Source organism: Micropterus dolomieu, linkage group LG18 (assembly GCF_021292245.1).
Source record: "Micropterus dolomieu isolate WLL.071019.BEF.003 ecotype Adirondacks linkage group LG18, ASM2129224v1, whole genome shotgun sequence".
NCBI lineage: Eukaryota > Metazoa > Chordata > Actinopteri > Centrarchiformes > Centrarchidae > Micropterus > Micropterus dolomieu.
The window spans coordinates 20,800,058-20,827,168 of NC_060167.1; the positions used below are offsets into that span (position 1 = coordinate 20,800,058).

Here is a 27,111-nt window from a genome sequence, read left to right on the forward strand (position 1 = left end):
TAGTTTCTAAATTACCTCCCCAACACTTTTCAGGCTCAACTTGTTGGCCTCTACTTCCAGGCCCTCTTGACTAGCACTACGACTGGAAATACGAGCCAGAAGTCAGTAAGATCTTTAGTTGATACACACAACGTGCTTTATTTAACATCCATTGCAAACAAACAATCCAATAAAGTTGCAGATCCCCAGGTCTTTGGTATTTCACTGATTGGTCTTCTTGTCCAAAGTGCTTTGAAAAGCAGACATTCTTGCCAGTTTGTTAGTCAAATCTGGCTAATGCAACCCTGCAGTAAATCCCACCTTCATGAAGGTTATAATGTTCAGTTTTTGTTGAACCTAATACTGTGTACCTCACTTACATAAATAAGTGTAGACTAAATATTAGAATCACCTCCCAGTGTAACAATTGAACAGCCTCTAAAATGAACATCCAGCTGAATCAACACTTCTCTAGAACAGCTTTAACAAAGACTGAACCTTCATGAAGGCATGATGCCCCCGTTAAATTATTAACAAAAATTATAACGTTCAAGTCCATTTAAACAAACTGCTTTTGGATGGAACCAATAACTGTACCTCTTAGAACAAAACATTGAATATCACATAAACCTTCACAACAAAATGTCTGTTACCCAAGAAAGCAAGTCCGTAACTCTACTGTGGAACAAAACAGCTGCACAATACTGTCTCACACTGCTGATGGACGCCCAGGCATCAGAAGATGATCATCAGTTCACTTGTCACTCGTTCTTCTTCACTGGAAGTCCTGAGCGGGCGAGAAACACTGGAAGCAGAGCCAGTGCTGCCAGAGCCACAGCCACTAACGGTCGGTAAAAAAGCCAACCTGCTCCGATGGTGAGAAGAGACAGAGAGCAGGAGACGCACAAGGCGAAGATCTTCAGCCCCACGGACACGAGCTCTCTGAGAACAGGAACCCAGTCCACTGTAGGCACACGAGAGAAAGTATTATGAATGCGATGCAGGGAAAGAAATTAATGTATGATGTGGAGATACAGCAGCAGTGACTGTTTACCCAATGTATGGATGATGCGCATGGTCAGCTGAATGCTAAGGAACATGAGGGCCCAGCCTGCAGCCCTGAGTGCCCAGGTCTTCATACTGTTGGACTGGTGTTCCTTCTGAAAAACCTCCTACACAAACAATACAACGGCATCAACCACCACAACCAAGTGTGGAATATGTGTTAACTAGACACAATAGGCAAACAACAACCGCTGTGTCCAACAAATGCAATAAAATCACACTAACCTCTGCAGAGAGCTCCTCCAGGAACAGAATCTCCAGAGTGTCACCTGACCTGGTTTTGAAAGGCACCAGCTGCTCGCCTCTCTGCATGGCCACGATACTGACCTGGAAAACAGATTTTACCAGCGCCTTAAGAGGAAGACCACAATTTAAGCCAAATCCGTATGAGCACTTAAATGGTGTTTTTTTTTTCCAAGCACAAATGCCAAACATTCCCTGTTCCCAGCTTCCCAGAGACTATGCCGCTTTTCCTTATGTGACAATGAACAGAACATCTTTAAGTTTTGGACTGTTGGTCGGACAAAACAAGCATCTGATTGGGCTTAAGGAACAATTTTTTGACGTATTGATGATGTCAAAATAATTCCATAATATCTACTAATTGTAGATTATATTTAGTAATCTTTACAGTGTACTGTTTTTGCAGTTAGTGTACAAGGGATCAACATACCTACCATTTCATACAGAAACTGATGTAACAATGGACATCACAAAATTTATATAGACCAAAATACATAATCAGCAGATTCTCTTTACACCCCAACAGAAATCCATAAATCAAATACTCTGAAACAAAAATGAAAATCTGGATTCTGTGGCTGTCACAGGACCAATCATTTCATTTAGTCCGATTGAAATGATTGGCTGGACTACCTGCGTGCACTCTCCCTGTGCACTTACTGCACATGAAAATGTGTTTTGGGGGAGTGGCCTTGGAGGGAGGCAAATTGCGAATCCTACTCTGGCCCGACTCAGGATCTGATTGGCTTAGCTGGACGATGACGTTTCTCATGTAGCCCTCGCTGAAAAACAAATTGACTGCATTTAGAAGATTTTATGGCTTAACAATTTTAAGCTAATTTGCAGAAGAACAGCAAAAACGTCCTGTTCTTTCAGCGAGGGCTACATGAGAAATGTCATCACGCTAAGCCAATCAGAGGCAGAGTAGGGCTGGTCCTCCTTTCGCCATAGTAGGATTCACTGAAGGGGGGGGGGGGGGGGGGGGATGTTTTCAGTTGCATACTTTCCAAATTTAGCTGTCTCTTGCAACGTTGCCTACCCCAGCATTAGGATAAGACCATTAAATTAAATCGATAATGAAAATATGTGCAGCCATCATTAAAAACTAGGGCTGATTGATTCAACTATTGATTACTTTTTGATTTATCATTTAGTTTATAAAGTTCCCAGAGTCCAAAGAGAAATCTTGTCTGCCAAACACATTCGAGTTACAGTAATACAGCAAATTACAACAGGTCCTCTAAAATGAGCAGCTTGAATGGGCGAATGATTGATATATTACTTTTAAAAATTAACTGATTATAAAAAATGTTTAAGTTTGTGGTGATCAGCTAGACGGCCGTAGTAGCGGATTGGTTTTTACTGCTGTTTATTTTTTTCTTGTTTCAAATTACTGTTACATAAAAGTATATCAGATCCGCTCCTCATCCTGATAAGTTCATCCTCACGGGTAGTATTATACAGGGAAAGACTACAGCTTGCAAATTTTTTTTGTATTTGAATGAGAGAGGAGGAGTGAAATCGTTTAGTGACCAAATAAGTTGTGGGAAACTAATTTAAGGGTCATTTTTCATACGTGTGTTGAAAGTAAGCAACGGAAAATTATTGTTAACTTTCGATCTATAAACTGAATTGAAAGATCTCCGCAAGTGCTTTTTCCTTTATTGATGAGTCGCAAACCTCCTCGAAAAACGACAGTAAGTAGCCTATAAAATGAGAAAGGAGTCTGTTTAAACAAGTCACTGAACTATACTTAAGACTCACAAACAGAGGAAAAGAGAGGCTGTGCATTCAGCTGATCACACCAACTACATCTGATATCAGCCACAGCTGCAGCTGGAGGCTCCGTGAGTAAAATCAGCTGATCGCTGCTGCGCCACAAAAGCGTTTAATTGATGTGATGGAACGCAGCGATCGATCGGTGGGTGACATGTGATGTACATAGCACATAAAAATGTCCAGAGAAGAATGATATCAGAAGATGAAACCAACAGAAAGCCAAGCTTGAGGTGATAAACTTGCAACAGTGACGAACATGCCTGAGATTGCAGCCGAAGGTGAGCAGCTGTAAAAATCACGCGAGCAAAATCATACAAAAAGTAATTTCTTGCCGCAATCTAGTTACAAAAAGTATCGATTGAAGTACTGGTTTGACTGGAGACATTTTGATTCTACTCGATACTGGGTTGTTTTGGTTGATACCATAAAAAGGTATCAAGTAGCGATACCCATCCCTAGCGAATACCAGAACAGGTCATCTGCACTCACAGTTTGAGGCGGGCCGAGGCGAGACGTCTCACCACTCAGTCCAGCGAAGGAGAATCTCACACGCACATCCCCAACCTTGTGAAGAAACACAATACAAACTGAAGCCAAGAACTGCATGAATGTGGAACACACCGTCCATCAGAGGTCAGAAGGTTATATATCTGGGAGATGATGATGCTGCTCACCTCCGGCCTGCGTGGGTACTGAGTGTGATAGAAATAATCGTCATCAATGCTGAGAAAAGGGTCCAAGGTAAAGGCATTGAAATCCCTCAAACTCAGCGTCTGGAAGTTATTTATCTGCTCCACTAGGCCTGAGGATTATAAACGATAAATTGAGTCAAATCTAAACAGTGTGACTTACAGTGCAGCATCTGATTTCTGCCTGCAGCATGTTACCTTTAGACAGGAGGAAAGGTCCAACTGCGACTTCGGGAGCCACCACTATGACACTCTCAACCGCCATGGCACTAAGGTTCAAAGGTTAAATTAAAGACAAACTACACAAAAATTGTATTTCTAATGTGACAGAAAGGAACAAAATAATCTTGGCACCTTGGGTTCTGGTGACCGATTTCCTTATCGAAGTTACGACTGTTGATCAACTCTGATTTCCACTCCGTGTCTAAAGTAAAAGAATCACAAATAATTATTTAGGAATGTAATGTTTTTTTCCCCCAAATACTAACAGTCTTAATAAAAACAACTCACTATAGGTGTAAGTCGTCTCAGTTTTGGTCTCACCATCCTCTTGGTAGTCCCTGAAACGAGTCGCACAAGAACTCACTTCAGGCTAATAATGTTTTGGGATGCAGCCAACATTGTTACACCTGGCCACTCCCTGAACATTGACATATGCAGACAACAGACTCACTTGCTCTCCCGGTACTCCACCCACTGATACATCTCCACCTGCCTCTTCAGCTTCACTGCCTGCACCTCCACTCTGTAGTTGGGGTCATGCAGGGGCTACACAGACACATTACCTGAAGTTAAATTTACTTCAGAGTATTGCTTTAACAAAATTACTTTTATTAATAATTTGAATTAAAAAAAAAATTCTAGCAGCACTGCACTTAATGAAGCTGTCAAATCATCAACAGAATAATATTAACTTGAAATAAAAAACAATTCAACGGTTTGAACACTTTCTGTTTTCCCCCTAACCTGTACTAGGCATGTTACAAAATAAATATACAGGAAAATTCAGAACCAACACAAGAATTTTGAGATGCAGATATTAATATTATATTACGTAACAAAGACGCTGTCTCTATATGACCACAAACACGTCTTTTCTGAACTGATTTTGGCCAACACACAGTGTACACAGACACCAGACTTATTGACTAGAGTTCTTAAATCATTCAAAGGATAGATATACAGAAAGAATAACAACGCTCTATTTGCATTAAAGTAGAAAATAAAAACAACGGCATGGATTTATGGAGGATAAGTAGAGGGATCAAATGAACATAAATAATAAACATAAGTTTATGCAAAGTGTTTGAGTATGATCCCAGTTGACTTTTTAGAATTTATCATTATCAATGTGTGATTAGAGAGAGTAGTTTGACACAACAGGGAGTTCAAACTAAAAAAAACTAAACTTGAGTACTGTCTACCTGTGAGGTGCGCAGCTGTGCAGATAGATGAACTAAATGGTTGTTATTCTGCAGGTCGAGGCTGGAGTAAGGCCCCAGCGACACAACCTGAGAAAGACCTTCATCCAGGGAGGATGCCGTTTGCAGAGCCCTCCCCTGACCACAGAGACAGATACATGAACAGGCGACATAACACAACAATTAAGACTTTTAATAGCATGCAGTGTGGCTTTGATGTGACATACATGAATATTTTTCCACTGTGTGCGTGTTTCGTACCTCATTGGTAAAGAGAACGTAAATTGACAGGAAAAACAGTCCGACACCAACTACCGTTCCTCCTGCTGTTTGCCCTAATCGTTCCAGGAATCCAGGGTTGGACTGAACAGATACACGCTTGTGTTGGTTTGGGTCTTTATCTGAAAACTGACACAAACATGCAAGAACAAAAAGGTTTAATACCAACAATAACCTCAGCTATCCACAAGAATGATGGATGACATTATTGACTTTGAGAGGAACACTCAATGAATTACTAATTTTTTACTTGTAAGATTTCTGGCTAATGTCGGTTGTGAGTTTATTTGCCTTCACTGAAGGAACAAGTGACCACATCAACACAACACCAACATCAATGTATGTCATCATAACTTTAAATAACTATTTCATTATGTTTGATTGTGATATAATTCACTAAAATGAATTGTAATATAAAAGCATTACCTAGCAGTCACTCTGGTACAGTTTATTAACTATTAGATCAATATAAAACTGTCAAGAGTTTTGATGAATAACTTCATCATTTTGGATGGTAGAACCAAACTGGCTGCACAAACTCAAACAAAAAGTAATTTTTATTTCTGATTAAACATTCTTGTCTTTTGCAGTTGTATAAAATAAAAAGTAAAAATTATCATTTTTACTTTAAAACTTTTGGAACCAACTTTTTCTCCAAGTGATGTTGAACATTACTCCCTGATAGATTTACAAATCAGCTGTGAAAACTAAGTGACGCCAACTTATGCATCTACGTAACTTATATGCATTTGAGACAGACTCATTTTATCAGATAGATTATTTATTGCTAACGTTAGACCAAAATACCAAGCTCAGGTTAGTCAACAACATGTCATGCCACAGAGCAAGCTACGCGTGACACACCTCTTTTGTCCTGTGCTAACTTTCGAACTTCATTTACATGTTTCAACGAATAAAAGCCTGTCAATAAACTGTTGTTACATGCCAATCACGGTACTCAAGAGATTCAACAATACGGGGTACTGGCGTTACACTGTCAAAGTATAAACTAGCTAACAGCGTTTGTTAGTGTAAGCTAACTTACTATGACGACAGATGAAGCTGAAGCTGGAATAGGCGGTAAACGGCCGTTAAGATGGTAACGTTGCAGTAACGGTTAAAGAACAGAGACTTTAACTAAACCACTTACTGCTGAAGACATTTCTCTGACTTTCTTAACTTCTCAGTCAAACAGCAAAGTTGGAGGATTTGAAGATGCCAGCGACTGGAAACGGACACATCAACGGAGAAACTACAGGAAGCGTTTTCAGTGATACACAGCGCACACCGGAACTCACTCCGGTAGGCAGAATTTTTCCACCTACGCCGCTCGAGTGCCCCGGCAAATTTAACAAGCGCAACCCCAGAGACAATTATCTTCGAAGCATGATGGTTAACTGAGTTTTTTTCGGAAGGTAGGCGTCAGAATGCGAGCGTAATCTTTCATCACCAAACGGACATACCGGTACACAAATGCGCCACATTTATGACAACAGGAACACATATTTTTTACATTTTGTTATAGATTAAACCAGTTAGGGGTTCCTGTCATGTTTCAGGTGAGTACCAGAGACATTTCCCCTGTAACTGGTCCAAAAAGAGAAAATTAGCCAATATTTTACCCAAAAAAAAGCAAAGCAAAAAGGGTGCATTTATACTACTAATACTTTTACTTTTGATACTTTAGGGAGACCTAAAGGGATAGTTGTAACATTTGTCTGCTATTAAATGGTGTAAATGTCATCTCTGCAACACAGACAGAAAATTAATGGTTTAGTCTCAAACACAAGGAGTGAAACGTTACTATTCACCCCATAGTCTGGGGTGAAAGGTTAGATATGGAATCTAATAAAAACATGATAATGAACGTTTTTTACTCAACACTTTTTTTGATTTCTGATTTTTATTTTACAAAGTTGGTGTGTTTGGTTTTGTGTGAATTTACCGTCAGTCATAGTAGTTATGTGAGTCACTAATATCACTGACAGTAGTCGTGAACATGACACATTTTGTCAAATGATAAAATTTGACAAAATGTGCAAATGTGCACAAACTTAAACATTACAGTGTTTGTCAGACACATACTGAAATTTAAAGAAAAAAAATAAATACAACAAAACATTTTTAATTGTTGTTTCAACTAACCCAGACTCTTGTGATTCATAACTTGTTCCTTCATCCCCAGCCCCCCTTACTTTATGTAATACAGAATAATTTTGAATGGCGGATCTGAATAGTTCTTTCACCATTGATAACACCATCTTCATTCATTACACACACACACACACACACACACACACACACACACACACACACACACACACACACACACACACACACACACACAAACACACAAGCATAGATGGGCCAGTCTTAAGAGGATTATTGCAAAGAGAACACAAAGCAATTACTGTCACTTGTTGTCATCATCATACCTGTGTCTCTCTATATACACACATACACGTATGCACACACACACACACACACACACACACATTCACAATACTGCAACAGGCTACACTCCTGAAAAGCACTCAGTGAGAAACAGGTGGGGAGACTGTTAGGATGCAGGAATATGATGTTGTTGTGCTTGGAACTGGTCTTAAGGTAAGAAAACTTATATTTCTTGTAAAATAAGTAGCTTACTGTGTGAGTCACATGAGAAAAATTATAAATGTCTGTCGTCCCCAGAGCATTACACTTAGGTCCACTCAGCCCCTTAAAAGCACAGTAACTGGAATCTAGCTACAAAGTTTTAGTCCCATTAACAAATCAAAGTGTCTTTTGTTGTCTTTAGTGCAACAGTGTCTTTAGACTGAAAATATACTGGAAGAAGCCTTTTCTTTCACTTTTACCCTAAACTGTTCTTCCCTGTGTTTAGTTTAAAATATAAGTAACGGTAAAGTTTGTTCCTGAGTAAAATGGTCACACTTGTACTGATCATTCATGTGCAGACCTTCTGAGCGCCCGTTGGCTCTTTAATGGATTAACAACAATTTAAAAAATGACATCATTATGCTAGTCTTGATCTTCAGATGCACTGTGCCAACTGCTGTCCTGCACCTCACTGTCAACCCCTTGTCTGTCTCAGGAATGTGTCCTTTCTGGTTTAATGTCTCAAAGTGGGAAAAAGGTTCTGCACATTGACAGGAATCCTTACTATGGAGGAGAGAGCGCGTCCATTTCTCCCCTGGAGGAGGTGTGTTCTCACAAACACAGAAAATGAGCAGACACGCACGTCCTCCATTTCACAAAGCTGCTGCTGCATTGCTGATTTGCGGTGTTGATTAATTTGATGTCTTCCTACATTTACAGCTGTACAAGAAGTTTAAGGTTCCAGGTCCTGCCAAGTCTTTGGGCCGTGGAAAAGAGTGGAATGTTGACCTTGTCCCCAAATTCTTTCTTGCCAATGGTGAGAGCCTAGTGCTGTTCATCTGGACTTGTGATTTGTGGGCATTGTTTGTAGTGCACGGTCACATTCTGTACCCTCTGCTGTGTCTTTGCATTAGATCAGCTGGTGAAAATCTTGGTGCACACTGAAGTTACTCGGTATATGGACTTCAAAATTGTTGAAGGCAGCTACGTATACAAAACAGGCAAAGTGCACAAAGTCCCCGGCACAGAGGAAGAAGCCCATGCTTCAGGTGATGAAGAACGGTTGTTGTTTGTTTTTCAAAATGCTCTCTGCATGTGGATTTAAACTCCATTTGATAATGTTCAATGAAACATGTGTATTTCAGATCTGATGGGCATGTTTGACAAGAGGAGGTTCAGGAAGCTGCTGCTCTTTGCCATGAACTTTGACGTGAGGAACCCTCGGACCTACCAGGACATAGATCCTAACAAAACGACCACACGGGACCTGTTCTGCCGCTTTGACCTGGGACTAGATGTTATGGAGTTCACAGGTCATGCCATAGCCTTACACAGCAGCGAGAGGTCAGTCACAGGAAGTTACAGAAATGGTGACGGATGATCCTTTAGGTTAAAACCTCCCTGAGCTCATTTACTGTCTCCTGGTGACCCTGCAGTTACCTGGACCAGCCATGTTTGGAGACCATCAGAAGGATCAAGCTGTACTGTGAGTCTCTGTCCCGCCACAACACCAGTCCATACCTCTACCCTGTGTATGGACTGAGCGAACTACCACAGGGATTTGCCAGGTTACAAAATAATTACTCAGATTTCTCCCTGGATATACCTGTTAAACATGTTTGGTTCACATTATCCAACCTGTGTGTTTCAGACTGAGTGCAGAGTACGGAGGGACCTTCCTGCTGAACAGATCCGTGGATGAGATTGTGATGGACAACGGCAGAGTCACAGCTGTGAAATCTGAGGGGAAGGCAAGTGTATTAACAAAGAGGAAGGCCAGAGAAGTTGCACAGACGAACACTCAGTGATTTTGTCTTTCTATCTCTTTAACAGCTGTTCCACTGTAAACAGCTCATCTGCGACCCCAGCTACGTCCCTAACCGAGTGAGGAAAGTCGGGCGTGTGATAAGAGTCATCTGTTTATTAAATCATCCGGTCAAAAACACCCACGAGGCAAACTCCTGTCAAATCATCATCCCTCAAACACAACTCAACAGGAAATCAGGTATTTTGTCTGTTTTTTTATCCTGCAAAAACCCATGAAAAATAAATCTGACTTGTGTTTTCTAGTGCCACTAGACAGTTCCCACATTACATTCATGCGTGTTGGTTGGATTTTATATATAAAACTTTGATCACACGGCCTAATAATTCATAGAAAAGCCCTTCTCTTTTGTCCACGCAGACATTTACATTACTGTAGTGTCCCACGTCCACAATGTGGCCTCAGATGGGGTGTACATCGCCACAGTGAGCACAACTGCAGAAACCAGCAACCCAGAGAAAGAAGTTCAGCCGGGCCTGGAGCTTCTCGAGCCCATCATGCAAAAGTTAGTGACACTTTTAAGCCTTTAACTTTACTGTTTGTAAAATTACACTTGAAACAATATTTAATTGATGTCATTTCCCTTTCACTGCTTTGAATCTAGATTTGTTTCAGTCCGCAACCTGCTGGTTCCCAATGAAGATGGAAAAAAGAGTCAGGTAATAATGAGATCCCTCAATCCAACTACATTTCCTGTACAAACATATAATAAAGTGGAGTGAAGTCAGGTGGGTCTGATTTCTCCTCTCGCCTCACTAGATCTTTGTGTCCCGCTCGTATGATGCAACAAACCATTTTGAGTCGGAGTGTGAGGACATCAAAGACATGTATCGCCGGATCACTGGCGCAGAGCTCTGCTTTGGAGGATCACAGAGACACCAGTCTCACAACTCTGATGATGGCTGAGAAAGATTTTCATTGTTAGGGCCAGCTGGGAGGCCAAAATAACACAATGGATGATTATACCACTGCACAGCTGTAACGCAGAGGGTGTTATGTAGCAGGTAGAGTGAACTACGTAAATGTTGCATGTCTTTTTGTGTCCTCTAAATTGTTTGCTATCATATCTCCCTTTTGTGAATTTCTGTAAAGCATGACGCTGCTCAGTAAAACGTCTTTTTCTTTTGTCCATCCTGCCGTTGCAATATTTTGGTATCAGACAAGGTAATACTCTGTAACTATCAATACAACTAATTTCACTACAAAGTACTTGTGTTTTTTTGTTTACACCATCAAAATCCAATCCTGAGCACACTGGCTTTTGTGACAATCAAAACTGCTCTTACATTTACCTGTATCTCATCAATGTAATTAACTTTTCAAGAACTGAAACCTATAATTTCTACAAATGGGCAAACATGATCAGGAGCCTGTTTGGTTGGAAATGTTCTTGATTTTTCCCACCTCTTTTAGCACCAATCAGTGCCACAGTTTCTCAGCAGCAGGTGGAAGTAATCATGCAGCATCCTGCATGTGAACGACATGGATTTAAACATTCAGACTGACGCTGGACATGTGGTACAGAGGCAGATGATTAGAGATGATGGGCAGAGGATTTGTGGATTCTTATCTGTGGAGCTTATGTATGAGAAGGACAAAGCCACAGAATTATGTCATGTGCTGCACACAGGCAGCTTGTTTGGTTGCAGCGCTGCTGGAGGCAGAGGAGTGACAGACGCACAGAGTAAAGAGGCTTATCCAAATGAAGGACAGTCACCACCGACACCTCGGGCAGAGGGCTGGAACATATTCATACACAAGAATATTTATTTTTTCTTTTCTGCTGCACAGATAATAGTGACGTTCTGCATGTCTTAACAATTTTACCATGTTGGTGTTATTATACATTTATGCTTAGCGTGAAAACACAAAATTCTTGACACTTAAGTTATTGTTTGTTGCATAGAAAGCTTTTAAATATATATTTCATACACATAACACAGCATGTCTACACAAGAATATTGTTACACTTCATTACAGTCTTAATTCTCCATCGTGGGTGTCCTCACTTCAGTACAATCACCTGAGCACTTGCACTTTGTGTACACTCAAGAGCACTCGCACTCACTTCTCCACCTAGATTTAAGAGCATTTGTTAGAACACTTGAGCACTAGCATGTAGAAAGTGACTGCCTGAAACTATTGTCAGAATCTCAAATTGTAGCCAGCTCCCTGCTCAGATCTCTGGGTGACAATGGATGCTTTTAACACCTTAATGCCCCAAAAATAACAGCTCCGACCAAATACAGGGATAGTTTCTTCAGAGCTGGACGTCACTGAGTTTGTTCCTTTGGAAGCTTTGTGGTGAAGTAGAATAAGCATGCCACAGGCCGGGAATCATTCATCAACCTCTGACGTCCATCTGCAGAAATCAGTCTGAGTCTGGTTGACATCCCAATACTTATTCCTGTGTCATTTCCAGTGCCGTGCTGATGGGAGGAGGGATCAGAGCTGCAGCCGCCGCTCTTTTCTCACTAGTCAGGAAGTTGAAGGTTGCACATGCATTTGGCTGCAAAACAGCAGTGATGACAGTCAGAAAGTCTCCCCACCATGTTAAAGTAAGCATATGCACTATACTATGCTGAGAGACTGGGCATACTTTACCGTGTCTTGCACCTCCACAGCGATGCCTTTACTCCTGAGCAGAGCCAGCACCGAGGGGTTGATTCGTTCAAGCCGTGCGCCTGTGCCCAGCACAAGAATCTCTGCATAAGCAACAACAAAATTAAGTGACATGCATTGGGATTTCCTTTTCTTCAGTTAAATACATAAAACCTCAATGAGTGACGGAATCAAGGAAAAACCTGAATAACTGCGTGAAAAACATAATGAATGCTTCCATTCAGGACACGAGCGGTCACTGAATGTCTTTTGGATAAATGATGTTCACCCCTCCAGTAGAGTTCAAAGGCTTTATCTACGCAAAAAAGCAATGCAATGTTCTGAGACACTTTGTGTTGCCTTTTCTTTTGATTTGTCGGTGTGCTTTTATTTATATATTCTTTTTTTACCTATCCTTGGTTCAAGCATGTGGAAAAGTGAGACACTTTCTTCTGTGATGTCTTTATAACTGCCAACCTGCAGCAAGAGGGCGGGATTTAAAAAAGTAAAAAAAAACAAAAAGATAATTGTTTAAATTTAATACAAAGCAGTTCATGACACAAGAAACTAAGATCTGAGAAGGAATTTGGATTTTGATCTCACATTCCACTGGAGGATAGCAGGAGGCAGCACAGCGCACGGCCCAATCACCTTGTTGCCGTCAATGTTGAATCCTTGGGAACTGTAGGTGTGGATCATGATCCCACTGCCCGGCTCCTTCTGCATGACAGACACCGTGGTACGCTGGTACATTTCATCATCACTGGGAACCAATCTATGTGCACGAGACAGAAACGGGCTAGAACAAAAGACAGGTAAACTAAGTTAGAACCAGTACCATGTTAAGTACACGAGACTGGTCTGTGTTAATAAGTATAAATATTGAGCGCTTGTGGCCTGAAGAACTTTGGGCATGAAACAGCCTCTGTAATGATGTATTTATTGCACATACTCTGTACATTCTCCATCACTTTACATTTCAAAACCAGGCTGAACTGCAGAACCGTTGCCATGTGGCCCCGTTTAAAGGCCAAAAAACTAACGCCAACCTACTGACAGCCGAAGGCTTTCAGCCTGTTTCTGCACAAAAGAGGCCGCCGAGACACATACACTTCTGCAGCAAATTTTGTCCTGTCCTCGCACTGTTTACTTCCTGACTGTTACAAAAATCTTCAGTCAAAGTTCAGCAATCTTTAATATTGAGATGTGAAGCACTGCCCTCTCTCTCTAACGCAGCACAGCAGAGGACTCAAGAGCTGACCTGGCCTCAAGTCAGGGTGAACGTAACGACTGACTCCACCAGATAGAGCCAGAGATTCTGTCTGTTTGGCAAACAAGCTATGACCTGGTTCCTAATGGACATCGGTGTCTCACTGGGGACGCTGGGGACAAGTCCCCACCACTTTTTGAAATGCTGATTTTGTGCCCATAACTTTTTGACAGTATTTGTTAAAAATGTTCTGAAAAAAGTTACAGGGTACTGATTACTGCATTATATTAATTACATAGGCCTATATTAATTTATAATTGTCACCTGCCACCTGAAAGACATTTCCTCCTTAAATTGGTCCAGAAAATTTCTCCAGAATGCAGGAAGTGAATTTTTTAATGCTCAAAATTGTTTGGGGGAGGACCCCCAGACACCCCCTCATATATTTCAGCATTGAATATTTCTTCAAGATTGTTTTAAAATATTTTCATCTTGTTCTTGTGAACCCAATATTGTGCATTGTCATGTCTGGTGAGCTAAAAGTGTATCGTCACACCCCTAATCTGGGCCCTTATGTCCCCACCAATTAACATAAAAACACAAAGTGAGGCCCTTGCTCATGGAAATCTTGGGATTCACAACGGTGGGGGAAACAAACTATGCACCTCCAAAAAATGCTCCACAAGGAAGATAGAATGGCCAAAACTTTAAACCAGCACCAGCACAATCACCACGGTTCTTTATTCAGAGATGCTGAGCAAGGTTTCCTCCTCACCAGATTCTAACAGCACTTACATATATCTCAAAGTGATATGTAGGCTACATGTAATTTAAGGTCATATCTGTGTCTTCACAAAACAATTAGGTAATCATCAATCCAAGGTGTCAACATTTAAAGTGTAAAACATGATAATTAAACATTTAGACTGAACATCAAACAACAACAAGATCATATGTTTTGTTATATTTTACTTATTTTATTGTTTGCTTGTCATGTTGACACCTGTGACTGATGATTACCTCGTTGTTTTCTGAAGATGCATATAGGCTTCACTATTTTTCTGTCATTGGCCTATTAATAAAAAGAGATAATAACTGAGTGATCGATAATGAAAATGATTAGTACAGCTCTAACTGTACTGCTGAACAACATGATCCTTTAGTCAAGGGAAGAGTTTAACATGACCGACAATGTAAATCCACACGGAACAATGATAAACTTCAGTGGTGATAGTAATAATGTATTTTGTTTCTGCAAATAATGCTAAAACAAACTTGTAAGGGAGCATCTCACAATCGGGTGATAGTAAAGACATTTCATAACTGCCCTCGTCTCGAGCCTGCAGGAAAGTCAAGGGACAGTTACTAAACGACTACACTTTAAATCCTCCGCTCAAAAGAATAGGAAAAGAAAAACTACAACACCTTGAGAAAGCGGGGACTGCCCTGGAGGAGAGGAGAAGCCCCTGTTTTGATCTCTGGAAGAGGAATCTGGCGCACACCACACTGGCCATGATAACGGAGAACACCAGCCGGCGGCAGACAGGGGGACAGGTTTCTGTGTAACACCAGCCGCTTGTTTCCGGTGTTGTGTATCGCAAAATCGAACAATTTAAATTATTTTAAGTTTAACAAGCTTTGCAAGGATGCCGTGTTTTATTAAATTTTCGTGTTTTGTTTGATTTCTATCCATCATAGACATATGTATTGTATCGTGTTACACAAAAAAACAAAAAACAAAATGTACCTGATGTTAAATGCTAAGCTACCTGATGCCCTGGCTAACATCGCAGCCTCCAGTTAAGCCGTTGTGCAACACAATAAAAAAAAATATTATATATATACGAAAGAAAAATGCCTTTGCTTAAGGCTAGTTGCATTTTTAGACTCTGGGTCCTTGCAATGAACTAGCCTACTCACTTTGATGTGTGTTATATTTTTAGCAGTATTAAAAATAATATTGACTCAACATTATTTATTTTTTTGGCTTCTTTGTAAATTCTGGACTGACTATCTTAAAGGTTCACCTGATTGTCCCAAATGTTTCTCTTAAAGAGGTCAAATTTGGATTGATTATAAGAAGAATGTAAATTTCCTGTGTAAAAAAATAGTAGTTTGAATTATGAAGTTACAGTACACAATGGGTAAATCAAGTAGCCTATAACAGTTGTCAAGAAGGGTCATAGCACCCAAATACAAATAATTACACAATTTCAAATATCTGGAAGCAATAAAACAGTACAATTTACAATTCAGATGTGTCTTTAAAATCATGTTTTTCGTGAATGGATGATTGTATGTACACCCATTAAAATTACATCAATTGATCAGAAATACAGTGTAGACATTGTTAATGTTGTAAATGGCTGATTTGTAATCGAATATCTACAGACGCGTACAGAGGCCCATTATCAGCAACCATCGGCCCTGTGCTCCAGTGGCACGCTGTGTTTGCTAATCCAAGTTCATAATTTTAAAAGGCTCACTGATCATTAGAAAACACTTTGGCAGTCATTCAAAGTCAACTTTGAAACAGTTGTGCAATAAAACTGGCCTGGTTAAGTATCTGGCAAAGAAAAAGACAAGAAAAGATTCAGCCCTAATCTTTCTATTGTTAATTTCTTTTTATTGGCCGGTCTGAGAAATGTCTTTTTCTTTACAACTCAGGGCAGCATCCCGTAGTCACCTCTTCATTGTTGATGTTGAGACTAGTATTTTCCGGGTACTATTTATTGACACTGCCAGTAGAGGATTAGACCCTCTAATGTATTTGTCCTCTTGCTCAGTTCTGCACCGGGGCCTCCCACTCCTCTTTCTGGTCTGGATAGAGCCAGTATACGCTGTTCTGTGAAGGGAGCAAGATCTTCAGTTTCTTGACAGTTTCTCGCATGGAATAGCTTTCATTTCTCTGAACAAGAACAGGCTGACAAGTTTCAGAAGAAAGTTTGTTTATGGCCAGTTTAAGCTTGTAATGAAACCCACAACTGCTGATGCTCCAGATGCTCAACTAGTCTAAAGAAGGCCAGTTTTATTGCTTCATTAATCAACACAACAGTTTTAAGCCGTGCTACCATGATTTTTTCGTGTTTTCTAATGATCAATTATCCTTTTAAAATGACAGACTTGGATTAGCAAATACAACGTGCCATTGGAGCACAGGGCTGAAGGTTGCTGATAATGGGCCTCTGTAAGCCTCTGTAGATATGCCAGTACAAATCAATTGCAGGAACAATAGTCATTCAACATTATCAGTGTGTACACTGTATTTCTTATCAAATTGATGTTATTTTCATGGCAAAATGTGCTTTTCTTTTGAAAATAAGGACATTTTCAAGTGACCCCAACCTTTTGAACGGTAGTGTATATATTATGAACTCCTTATGATGCTTTGCAGCAATCACACTAATTTCAGGAGCAAGGTCGAGTAACGTCTCTGCCTTCGATTAAAATGCCTGGGGGGCGTGTTCATGGAGTCACAGCGCCCCCTGCGGTGTTTACTGGCAACAGTCACAGGTCAGATGATCCGAGCTACATTGTAAATAGACGGCAGTGATCCGCCGTGGCCATGCCTTCATAGCCTCTTTAAATCACTCCCAACCGAGCAGATCTTTCCACTCGGAGACGCCCTATCTCCCGACACCAGTTCTCTCGCTGTTTCGGGTCCTTTCGACGCGGCAAAGTGTTGGTGAAGCATGTACCGGTCTCTGTACGCCTTCCGATCCGCGGAGCCCAACTCGCTGCACTTCGCGGCCGGAGAAAGCTTCTTAATCCTGGAGAGGAGCAACAAACACTGGTGGCTGGGGTCCCGTTGCAGCTCGGGGGAGACCGGCTACATCCCAGCCTCATACATCGAAAAAATACAGGTAAGCACCACTTTCTAACCCGAGGAACTCTCTCTCTCTTTTTGTGTCAATGAATGCAAGCGGGCATGTCGCACACTGCCGTGAAGTGAAATCTAGTGAATGCGTAGTAACAGTGATGAGACAGAGAGAGGCAGATGCCATGTAACTGTACTTCTTGTGCTGCAGTGCAGGCCACGCTGAAGCTGACTGCTGATTATTGTCAGGAAGAAAATGCGTGCTTGCAGAAGAACCCATAAATTATTGGAAGCGTTGCATTATGTAGGGACATGGCCTTCTGCACTGCAGCTGCTCACTGCGACAGAGACTGGGGGGTAAAGGATGGGGCAGGAAAGCATGACAGGATAAGATGATACAGTACAGGATAGGATGTGTCCAGCAAGGCCACAGGAGACAGAAAGGAAGACATTGTTTCATTTTATAATCAAGGATCATTCTCATCTGCCCATGTCACTGGTAAATAAGTAGTTGCTCCCTTTCACAAAGCCTTTGGGCTTCTTCTCAGTCACACACCCACATGAGCTTTAGAGTGAGGAGACTCCTTTTTCCAAGGATCCAGACTTACAGTGAACTAGTCACAGCATGTGTAAAATCACAAGCTCACACACCGGCAGGATAGGAATGCTCTCTCCTGTTGTTAATGAGGTTTAATGAACACGTGTGACGCTGGGTAAAAGGCTGTTTTTTGGTTAGATAACTGCCCTAGTTTGTTTCTGCCCGGAGTCACACATGTCCCCGAGCCACAGTTATGTTCTGTTTTGTTTAAAGTTTAATAATTATGTTACTGAATATTTCAGTTGTTTCATGTTCTCCTCCCCTACAGGCTCCCGAGCAGGACGAGGTGCTGCAGTCTATTGACAGAGCGATCGAAGGAATCCACAATGTGGCCTTAAAAAATGGAGGCAAATACAATCTGGAACAGAGAGATGTTCTACAGTGAGTCGAAATGCGCATAATAAACTTAAGATAATATATTGAGTCTGAATCTGTGTGAGAATCCTCATTCTTCTCCGTTGTAGGAAGTTGATCCATCACAGAAAGGAGACCCTTGCTCGACGAAGTTCCTCGTCCTCTGGCCAGAAACAAGGCCTCCCGTCTTCCAGCAGTGAAATATCTCTCAGTCAGACTCCTCCACCACCCAATGGCCTTAACCGAGAGTACGGACGACAGGGGAGCATGCCATTATCAGGAAGCATGGACAATATGCGGGGGGAGCAGGGCTTTTACCAGGTATCTGCAGTACACATTTAAATGTTTTGTTTGACCCTACAATCCCATTTGCAGGCTTACAAAGAAGCAGAAAGCATCTTTTTTTCTTTGGCTTTTGTCTGTTTTGAAAAGTTCTTTATCAAAAGAGTTTGCTTGCTTGTTTGCAATTGTAACTCACTAATGATTAGTTTGTGATGATCTGCCACATATTAAACACCGCTAATCTATATTAATATCCTACCTCGCAGATGATTGCGACCGGGGACTGATACTTGATCAATTTATCAGAAAAATGTTCATCCATGTACAGGGTCAAAAAACACAGCCCATCTTTAGGATTAAAATATCTTTTCGGCCTTTATATCAGGAGACGTTGCAGAATAGATCACAAGAGAGATTTAACCATCCTCAATAATTATATCTCACACACACACAAAATATGCCCTCACTTAACACTGTATATAGTCAGTTTCACTTCCTGCGTCCCCTCCTGCAGGTGCCTCCTCAGCCTCGACGTGCGGCTCCGATCACCCCACCTCCCCCTGAGAAACAGCGAAGCAGCCGGCGTCCAGGTTAGAACTCAGAGAATTCACAGCCTTACTTACGAGTTTATTATAGTCTCGCAGGTTACAGCGCAGCGTTTCTGCTGCGGCTTTCAGCTGATGCTACACGCTGCAGCTCTGTACCTCACAAACAACCTCTATTCTTAGTCAAGTCAATCCGGTTCTCTCTCTCTCTCTCTCTCTCTCTCTCTCTCTCTCTCTCTCTCTCTCTCTCTCTCTCTCTCTCTCTCTCTCTCTCTCTCTCTCTCTCTCTCTCAGCAGAGCCGGAGGTCCCGTCCAGAGGGTCCTCTCTCCCTCCGTCCCTCTCAGTCAGCACCACCTCTTTAGACTCTGGCTCCTCCCACTCACCGGCCTCCTCTGATGTCAGTCTGCCAAGTGTTGCCAGCAGCCCCCCTCCCCCTGTGCCATCCCGTGTGAAGCCCCCTGCACCGCCTCCAGACGTGCTTCCCTCTGACTCCCCTCCTCAGCCAGCTCCTGCAAAGAAGAGCCCGGCTCCACAGCCTCCCCAGCCCACCCCTCCTTTACAGCCCGCTGTGGAGGACCAGCCGGAGAGTGAATGGCCCGTCGCCCCCCCGTCCGTCGCTGAAAGCCCTCCTGGCAGCCCCACTACTCCTGATCCAGTTCCCATGACTATTGGGGCCGAATTGATTGAGCTGGTACGGAAGAACACAGGCTTGAGTTACGAGCTGTCACGGGTCGCTGTCGGCGTGGTGGTCGGCCATCTGCAGGTGGCCTTACCTCAGGCCTCCTCTGCTTTGGAGCAAGTTCTCCTCTCGCTGGTGGAGAGCAAGGTCAGATTTGTTTTCATTACATCATGTGCATTCAGCATCCTGGAGCCGCGCCAGCTCAAAGGAGAATACCGGTGTCGTTTAGAGTTACAGCTCAGTCTGCATTTAGCTGACATTTCTCAGAGGACACTTCTCAAAGTATCACTCACTCACTTCCTGTTTTTGCTGCGTCAAACCTAGCTTGAAATGATCTGGTGATTTTCTTCCTGGCAGATATTTCTGTTTATTCCTCTGGGAGTAAGGTGGTTAATGGTGCATAGTGTGTAACGTAACCACCAAAACAGAAAGTGCGGAAAGCTTTTGGCTGCATCCTTTATTTACATGGTGACACGTGTGCACACGCTGCTGCTCATCCAACTGAGAAGAAGAAGAATATTCTGCGGTCTATTAGAGGTCTCTTCAGTGTGCTTTTACATATGAAATACTCAACCTGTACTTAAGAAAACACTGATTTGTGACAAACAAAAGAGACAAAAAAAAAAATAAATTGAGGGTCGTGGCTCTTGATAAGGTAAGAAAACAAGCACTGATATCTCCGGCTATGATGCCTGCACGCAGACACACTAATGTAGAGCAGGGAAGCATCCAAGAACACCAGTATTATCCTTTTAAAGCTGCTCCAATCAATAGTTTTATATTATAAATGGATAAAGTTACTATTTATAATGTCAAAGAGGACATTCATGATGACGAACCTACAGAATCTCAGCTCATTGTAAAACTACACACACACCTCAGCGCTCTTAGAATTAGAAGATGATCCTCTACTGGTATTTCAAGTTTGAAGCATAAACAGGTGTTTCGTGATGTTTTGATGCCTCTGTAGGATTTCAGTGGAGCGCTGCCACAGGGTCAGGTGTGTCACGATGAACAGAGGCTGGAGGTGATCTTCAGCGACCTCGCCCGTCACCGGGACGATTCCCAGCAGCGTAGCTGGGCGCTCCACGAAGACTGCGCTCTCATCACCTGCTACCTGGAAGAGCTGCTGAAGATACTGGTATGATACAGGGAGCTCTCTCCTGTAACAATGCATGCTCATAACATGGGTGTCTGTTTTCTGATTAAAGCATATGAAGGCGTGTGAAGTCCTGACTGACTGTGTCGCACATGTGAAGATGGATTTCACAGATATTTATGTCAGTTTTATAGCCCTTTTTAAAAACAAAAGTTGCAAAGTGCTTCACAGTAAAAGCATTTAATATCAAACACAAGAAGAGCAGACTTTACAAAACAGGAAAAACATCAGCTTATAAACACTCAAGAACTCTTGTGATCCAACATGGGTCATTATGTATTAATATGGACAGGAATGTAACGTGTTTAAAGGTCATTATAGTATGAAAAGTTTTCTCTTGGGTTGAATCTGTGATGTGCCCACAGGACTGCGTCCAGATGCCGTGCTTTAAATACCAGACATGTTTGATAGGATCAGAGCGGCTCAGACGACTTTACAGTGTGGTTAAAGACTGAATCTGTAAACTCTTCAGGTTGCCAAATATTGTTTGTTGGCAGTTTGTCCCCCGACCAAAACTCAGATCAGGGTCGGGATGTTCAGATGAGTTGTTATTGGGCTCCATAATCCTGTACTGTGTTTGGGGTCCACGACTGTCGGACAGATTATGAAGTTACATAGTTGTGATGCTATTATATCATTGATGTTACAACTAAAAGCTGCTTTTATTCCTCCTCAGACTGATGCAGATCCAGAAGTGTGTAAGAGGATGTGCAAGGCCAACCACTGTGAGAGCGTGCTGTCTCTGGTTTCATATTATCAGATGGTAAGACAATTTTTTACACACTTTGAACTAAAAACTAATCTGTATGCAGAATATGCCACTGTGAAACCTCTGAAAGAACTTTCTTTTTATTTCACTTATAATTTATTCCTTTATATTTTTGTTGCTGAATGCACAAGAGTCCATCCTCTTTTTACTCAGTATGGCCTCAGTGGAAGTTGAACCTCCATCTTCACAGTGTTAGTGAGCCTGTTGGTTACATTCAGTGTATGTTTGGATTGGCGTCGGCTCATTGTTGCCATCATGTGACCGTGCAGGAGCATCGCGTGTCTTTGCGGCTGCTGCTGCTCAAAGTGTTCGGGGCCATGTGCAGCCTGGACGCTGCTCTCATCTCCACCTTACTCAACTCCATCCTCCCCATGGAGCTGGCCAGGGACCTACAGACTGGCATACAAGGTGAAAATATTTACTTATCGCTGTCTCATGTTCAACTGTAGTAGCATTCCCAAAGATTAATATTGTCCACAATTACACTGATTCCCAATTTCTTGCATGTTCGTCTTTCCTCAGAACACCAGAAGATGTGTTACACAGCGCTGGTACTTACTATGATCTTCTCAATGGGCGAGCAGGTGCCATATCATCACTACGGTATGGTGTATATATAAAGCTGCTGTGTTATAATACATTTTAACATCTACATATTGCAACTCTGCGTTCAAAAACAGTATGACCAATAAACAACAATAAACAATAAACTCTTTCAAAAATCAGTCAAAAAGGACTTTGTGTTTAGCTTCATGCCAGTGCGTTTTTCACTTTATCAGCCGGATTATAAAGGCTTTTCCCGACCTAACTGATCCAGAAGTTTGACATGCCTGAATTAAAATGTGCATTAAAGGGATAATGTGTTCTTTAAGTAAGACATTAACCTGACCCTCCCTGCTTTCAGAACACTTGAATGCTGACTTTGTTGCGTTTCTGCTGGGTGTGGTGGAGGACGGCCTTCCCTCTGATCCCACAGAGCAGCTGCCTGACATTTTCCTGAACCTCTTGCTGGCCTTCAACCTGCACCACACAGGTGAGAACATCCGCCATAGACCTTTTTCACAGCAGACATTTTGACTTGTCATTGCAAAAGTACAATAATAATAATGTTGTGTTTAATAGTATGTTCAGCACTTTTTTAAATAAAGTTAATAATGACTGCGTTCCATGTTTAATTTCAGGGTGCTGGTCTTGTGCAATCTGGCTCACTGACCTGACTTACAGGGAGACTTGAATGCAAAAGAGCCATCATTAATGTTTCTAGTAACATCTGTGCTATAGGTCTATAGGAGCTGTAATTCTCAACAGAGTTCTACACTGCTATTTTTTTGTTTCCCAACTCAGCTGACCTACAAAAGAGCTTTAATTGTTTTACGACAAGTTATTTTTTGTGTCTTTGTCTGTATCACCCAGCACCCAGCAGCAATGTGATCATGCAGGAGCTGAAGAAGAAAAATGTGAAGATCCTGTCGGAGAAAGTGCTGCTGCTTCTGAACAGAGGCGGTAAAATACCACCGTTTGTCATATTACTTACTTTGCACCTATGTTTCCTGTCTACGCCAGTACTCACTTTATGCCTCCACCCCCCACCTCTCCAGATGACCCTGTGTGTATGTTCAAACACGCTCCGCCCGCACCGCACTCTGTGCTCAAGTTTCTGCAGGATGTTTTCGCCAACCAAGAGACCGCTGACATCTTCTACCGCACTGACATGATGGTGATGATTGACATCGCCGTTCGACAAATATCAGACCTGTCACCCGGAGACAAGGTGAGAACTGGACACGCCGCAGCGCTACTGATTGTTCTCAGCCTTTAAAGGAGTAGTTTCACACTTTGAGAAACACTCCTTTTCGCTACAGAAAGAGTTGTGTCTGCAAGATAAATATGACACTAGAGCAGGTTTAACAAAATTTTCCTACAGGCATCCCTAAGGGTCACTAACTAACAACAAGTTATATTTTGTTCCACACAAAAAACCAGAAGGGGTGTTATTTACACAGCTATTTCTTCTACTGAAAGGACAGATATGAGAGAGGTACAGACCCTCTCATCTAACTCTCGGGCAAGAAAGTGAATAAGCGTATTTCCCAAAAAACTACTCCTGTAATGACGTATCAACAGCGTGTTAACTTGTCTGATTATAATCTCTCCTTTCACCCTCTCTGTGAAGCTGCGGATGGAGTATCTCTCCCTCATGCACTCCATAATGCGCTCGACAGACTACCTCGAGCACCAGCACCGCCTGCCTGACCTGCAGGGGGCACTGCAGATGATTCTCAGGGAGGAGGAAGATCCAGGAGAGGATGAAGGGAGTGCCACAGCGAAACAAATGGATAAGTTAATCGTACAGCAGATCTACAAGGAGTTCCCACAGATCTGTGAGAACCAGGACTAACCATATCAGTATCATGCTCACACACTGTAGTCTGCTCCCGCGAGGTACAGTAAAGCTTGCAAGAAGAAGAACTGACGTTTGATAGGGCGCCCAGTATTCTGTGCCAGCCTCTACTTAGAGAACCGAATCCGTTTTGCCAACTTTTTCTTGGACCCGTAGTCCAGGGCTGCAGCATGCACATAAGGTAATATCATGATGATTTTGCTGCTTTTCACAGCTTTTCACTTCTCAGATGAACTTCATTTGAAAAAAGGTGTGGGAGTTTTTTTTTCTTTGGTGTTCTTCAAGAATGGAAAAAAAAGATGACAAATGCACAAACAACCTGTGAGGTTTAGTCATACTTGGAGATTAAAAATAGCCAAAATATAGGCCAAACCTTAGAGCTGTTTCACAATGAATTGCTTCCAGCAATGTCATACATGAACTAAGTTTATGTACTCAGTATTTTGAAACTAATGTAGCCACAACCAGGACTAAACTTTATTCTGACCAAAAAATTTAACTAAATTGATTTTAGAACATTTTAAATGAAAAGAGGCAGATTTGAAGTTGTGTTACAGGTAACCGTGCCATTATTTGAACCGTTGTGAGAATACTTGACTTGACCCTTTATGTGCTTCCCTGTTAGTGGGACCAAACTACTGTGTGTTACTTTAGAGCATTATAGAGTGTAATACTCTTAAACCTGACTTCTTTCATTCACCAATTTCATTAAAATAAAAAAGTAAATGTAGAACATGTTGAAAAAGTTTACTATTATAGTATAAAAAAGCACACTCTGATTCATGTGTTATCATTACAAAGCTTTTAGCTGAGTAACTTGCTGCTACATAATGAATCTCTCCTGTGGCTCCGTCTGCAGTTTTCTCAGTCTGGTACTTTTGTCTCTTTACTGCTTTTCAAACTCTTCAAAGTGATTGCTCTGTACTTGCATATGCAACGTTCCCCCAAACATCAGAAGTCATTGACTGTTTACAGACAGGGTTTTTGTCCGTATGCTGCATTCACATTCAAACTAACTGTGCTGCAATAAGGCTTTATAGCAACTTGTAATATCACTGTAATATACTGAGTCTTGGCTGACGTTAGCTGTGGCTTCCTGGAAGGGAAAAGTGTGCTGCAGTTATTATCTGAGATAATTATTTAGTTGTTGATTTCCTGTTATTATCTGATGCTCCTACTGAAAGTCAAGACAAGGGAGAGGAAATACAGGGCATTTGTTTTGTTCCCTTGTGGTTTTAACACTTTAACAGCAACATCTACCTATTCCTGTTTCTTTCCTGTGACGTAGTGATTGATGTTGTTTTCCCATCTTACACTTTAACTTATCTTGCTTGTCTCTGGCATGGCTTCCCCATCTGGAAACATGTTTCTGAGAAGGTAGACACAGTCCAGCAGTCATATCAGATTTTAGTTCATGTCCGAGTGTTGATTGTCATTGAGAATTTGTGTCTGCTTACAGCGTGTATGAGAGAGAGTTGAGTGTCTCTTCTTTCCATGATTAACATTGTCTGCAAAAATGCTACGACTGTGTTGTAATGAAACTAATAAAGCTATATTTTAACAGTGGAAGTGACTGGATTGGTTGTTGAGGGGGTGATTGTGTGACCGTACATTTTATACATAAAGTTTGCAACATAATAAAAACTTTTGTGAAAATGCTGTTGGTCAGACTTAGGACACAACAAAACAAACAGAGTACATTTAACTAAATTAAGAGTTAAACAGTATTTTTTTGTGTGTTACTGTTGGAAGCAGAGAGAAAGAAAACGGATTCATTTTATTCATGGTACTATATTTTACTCATTGTCAATTTCCCTAGAAAATTTGGACTTTTCCCCTTTTCTTGTGCATGTGTTTGTTTCCCTATACACCTTTTAAACCTTCCTTAATATATATATATAAATTAATGTGTATATATGTAAAAATTAAAAAGATTAAAGGTTGAAGTGAAGTGAGCACTGACTGATAGTGGTGTGCAGGTGACATTTAAATATATACACAATCTGCACACACTTTATAATAGATGTTATGATTTATTGTTTAAATATACAGTACATGTGCTCACATTGTGTATTATATCTTTAGTGTCTATATATTAACTGTATCTTATAAACTGTTAATTGTAAAGTCAATGGTTTACTGGAAAATGCATTTCCTGCAGAAATGAGAGTATTAGTGGATAAAATAAAGTTAAATCTGTAACATTTAAATCACTGCAATGAGTTCTGTGTCGGGGAAATTATAAGATGTAAAGACAATTTAAGTCTTGAGGGAAGAACTGAATGGAGTTTAATTGTAGATTAAGTGAAGTTTCCAAAAGAGGAGTTGAGGTGTCATTTGAAGTTTATTAGCTAAAATAAATTAAAGTTTAATTCCTTTTACAAAATCATAGGAGACAAGCTGATTAAAAGAGAAGAGGAATTTAATATATTAACAGTTAAAAGAGAGAGTTCCCATCTGCCAAAGAAAGCTTAACAGTAATACATCAATCAGAAACAGGCAGAAACTGCTTAAATTGGCTGTGTGTTATGTGGAACCTGAAACCTGAAGCTGATGATGTGAAAATAGAAGAGTTTTACACTGTAATCTTATTGCTTATTGTGTAAAAGAGGACACTTTTGTCTACACTTTGATTTATAAATTGTGAATGAGAATTGAAAGTATAAGCTAAGTTACAAGAGCAGAGGAGGATCAGTGAGGGTCATGGGTGACTCAGAGGAGGACTGAAAAAACATAAAACTTAAACTGCCTTAATTAAAAAAAAAATGTTGAAGTGAAGTAGGTGAAAAGGGATTTGAAGATTTACCCCATTCTGGTCCC

General features: G+C 41.2%; 4 protein-coding genes across 9 annotated transcripts; 2 read left to right on the forward strand and 2 right to left on the reverse strand.

The window, feature by feature from the left end:
• Positions 1-113: 113 nt before the first annotated feature.
• LOC123987153 (transmembrane protein 43) lies at positions 114-6,824 on the reverse strand. The gene is made up of 12 exons (XM_046075806.1): positions 6,606-6,824; positions 5,438-5,584; positions 5,180-5,314; positions 4,429-4,523; positions 4,266-4,315; positions 4,110-4,179; positions 3,954-4,024; positions 3,741-3,868; positions 3,556-3,630; positions 1,270-1,371; positions 1,034-1,151; positions 114-943 (listed from the first exon to the last, which is right to left on the reverse strand). Exons 1-12 carry the CDS (start codon positions 6,615-6,617, stop codon positions 741-743), a joined length of 1,206 nt encoding a protein of 401 aa, XP_045931762.1. The 5' UTR covers positions 6,618-6,824; the 3' UTR covers positions 114-740.
• On the forward strand, positions 6,369-11,004 carry zgc:112334 (uncharacterized protein LOC619199 homolog). 4 transcript variants are annotated; one of them, XM_046075801.1, is made up of 11 exons: positions 6,369-6,757; positions 8,547-8,654; positions 8,771-8,867; positions 8,965-9,099; positions 9,196-9,394; positions 9,487-9,618; positions 9,702-9,801; positions 9,884-10,055; positions 10,236-10,380; positions 10,480-10,534; positions 10,635-11,004. In XM_046075801.1, the coding sequence occupies exons 1-11, from the start codon at positions 6,671-6,673 to the stop codon at positions 10,779-10,781; spliced, it is 1,377 nt and encodes a 458-aa protein (XP_045931757.1). In that variant the 5' UTR covers positions 6,369-6,670; the 3' UTR covers positions 10,782-11,004. The 4 variants fall into 4 exon arrangements, with proteins under 4 accessions (XP_045931757.1, XP_045931759.1, XP_045931760.1 ...); XM_046075803.1 differs by having other exon boundaries at positions 6,610-7,014; XM_046075804.1 differs by having other exon boundaries at positions 6,611-6,870.
• A 620-nt stretch (positions 11,005-11,624) lies between these two features.
• On the reverse strand, positions 11,625-15,265 carry ndufaf3 (NADH:ubiquinone oxidoreductase complex assembly factor). 2 transcript variants are annotated; one of them, XM_046075841.1, is made up of 5 exons: positions 15,112-15,265; positions 13,128-13,275; positions 12,887-12,953; positions 12,480-12,580; positions 11,625-12,384 (listed from the first exon to the last, which is right to left on the reverse strand). In XM_046075841.1, the coding sequence occupies exons 1-5, from the start codon at positions 15,198-15,200 to the stop codon at positions 12,277-12,279; spliced, it is 513 nt and encodes a 170-aa protein (XP_045931797.1). In that variant the 5' UTR covers positions 15,201-15,265; the 3' UTR covers positions 11,625-12,276. The 2 variants fall into 2 exon arrangements, with proteins under 2 accessions (XP_045931797.1, XP_045931796.1); XM_046075840.1 differs by having other exon boundaries at positions 13,080-13,275.
• A 1,931-nt stretch (positions 15,266-17,196) lies between these two features.
• On the forward strand, positions 17,197-25,857 carry LOC123987143 (NCK-interacting protein with SH3 domain-like). Of its 2 annotated transcripts, none has more exons than XM_046075789.1 (13): positions 17,197-17,549; positions 18,370-18,482; positions 18,566-18,776; positions 19,252-19,327; positions 19,577-20,109; positions 20,933-21,103; positions 21,798-21,884; positions 22,160-22,298; positions 22,413-22,493; positions 22,795-22,923; positions 23,304-23,393; positions 23,489-23,661; positions 24,064-25,857. In XM_046075789.1, the coding sequence occupies exons 1-13, from the start codon at positions 17,379-17,381 to the stop codon at positions 24,286-24,288; spliced, it is 2,199 nt and encodes a 732-aa protein (XP_045931745.1). In that variant the 5' UTR covers positions 17,197-17,378; the 3' UTR covers positions 24,289-25,857. The 2 variants fall into 2 exon arrangements, with proteins under 2 accessions (XP_045931745.1, XP_045931746.1); XM_046075790.1 differs by having other exon boundaries at positions 19,580-20,109.
• Positions 25,858-27,111: the final 1,254 nt, after the last annotated feature.

What these genes read in the sequence shown, in the direction of transcription:
- LOC123987153 (XM_046075806.1), bottom strand. An exon ending in ATCGGTCACCAGAACCCAAG is followed by an intron (nt 4,025 to 4,109) that starts GTGCCAAGATTA and finishes TTTGAACCTTAG; the next exon opens with TGCCATGGCGGTTGAGAGTG. An exon ending in ACCTTTCCTCCTGTCTAAAG is followed by an intron (nt 3,869 to 3,953) that starts GTAACATGCTGC and finishes TATAATCCTCAG; the next exon opens with GCCTAGTGGAGCAGATAAAT.
- ndufaf3 (XM_046075840.1), bottom strand. Translation starts at nt 15,200, where the DNA reads ATGGCCAGTGTGGTGTGCGCCAGATTCCTCTTCCAGAGATCAAAACAG. An exon ending in CTGCTATCCTCCAGTGGAAT is followed by an intron (nt 12,954 to 13,079) that starts GTGAGATCAAAA and finishes CTCTTGCTGCAG; the next exon opens with GTTGGCAGTTATAAAGACAT. An exon ending in CTGTGGAGGTGCAAGACACG is followed by an intron (nt 12,385 to 12,479) that starts GTAAAGTATGCC and finishes GCTGTTTTGCAG; the next exon opens with CCAAATGCATGTGCAACCTT.
- LOC123987143 (XM_046075789.1), top strand. Translation starts at nt 17,379, where the DNA reads ATGTACCGGTCTCTGTACGCCTTCCGATCCGCGGAGCCCAACTCGCTG. An exon ending in CATACATCGAAAAAATACAG is followed by an intron (nt 17,550 to 18,369) that starts GTAAGCACCACT and finishes CCTCCCCTACAG; the next exon opens with GCTCCCGAGCAGGACGAGGT. An exon ending in CTTCAACCTGCACCACACAG is followed by an intron (nt 22,924 to 23,303) that starts GTGAGAACATCC and finishes TGTATCACCCAG; the next exon opens with CACCCAGCAGCAATGTGATC.
- zgc:112334 (XM_046075801.1), top strand. Translation starts at nt 6,671, where the DNA reads ATGCCAGCGACTGGAAACGGACACATCAACGGAGAAACTACAGGAAGC. An exon ending in CAAATTCTTTCTTGCCAATG is followed by an intron (nt 8,868 to 8,964) that starts GTGAGAGCCTAG and finishes TCTTTGCATTAG; the next exon opens with ATCAGCTGGTGAAAATCTTG. An exon ending in CTGTGAAATCTGAGGGGAAG is followed by an intron (nt 9,802 to 9,883) that starts GCAAGTGTATTA and finishes TCTCTTTAACAG; the next exon opens with CTGTTCCACTGTAAACAGCT.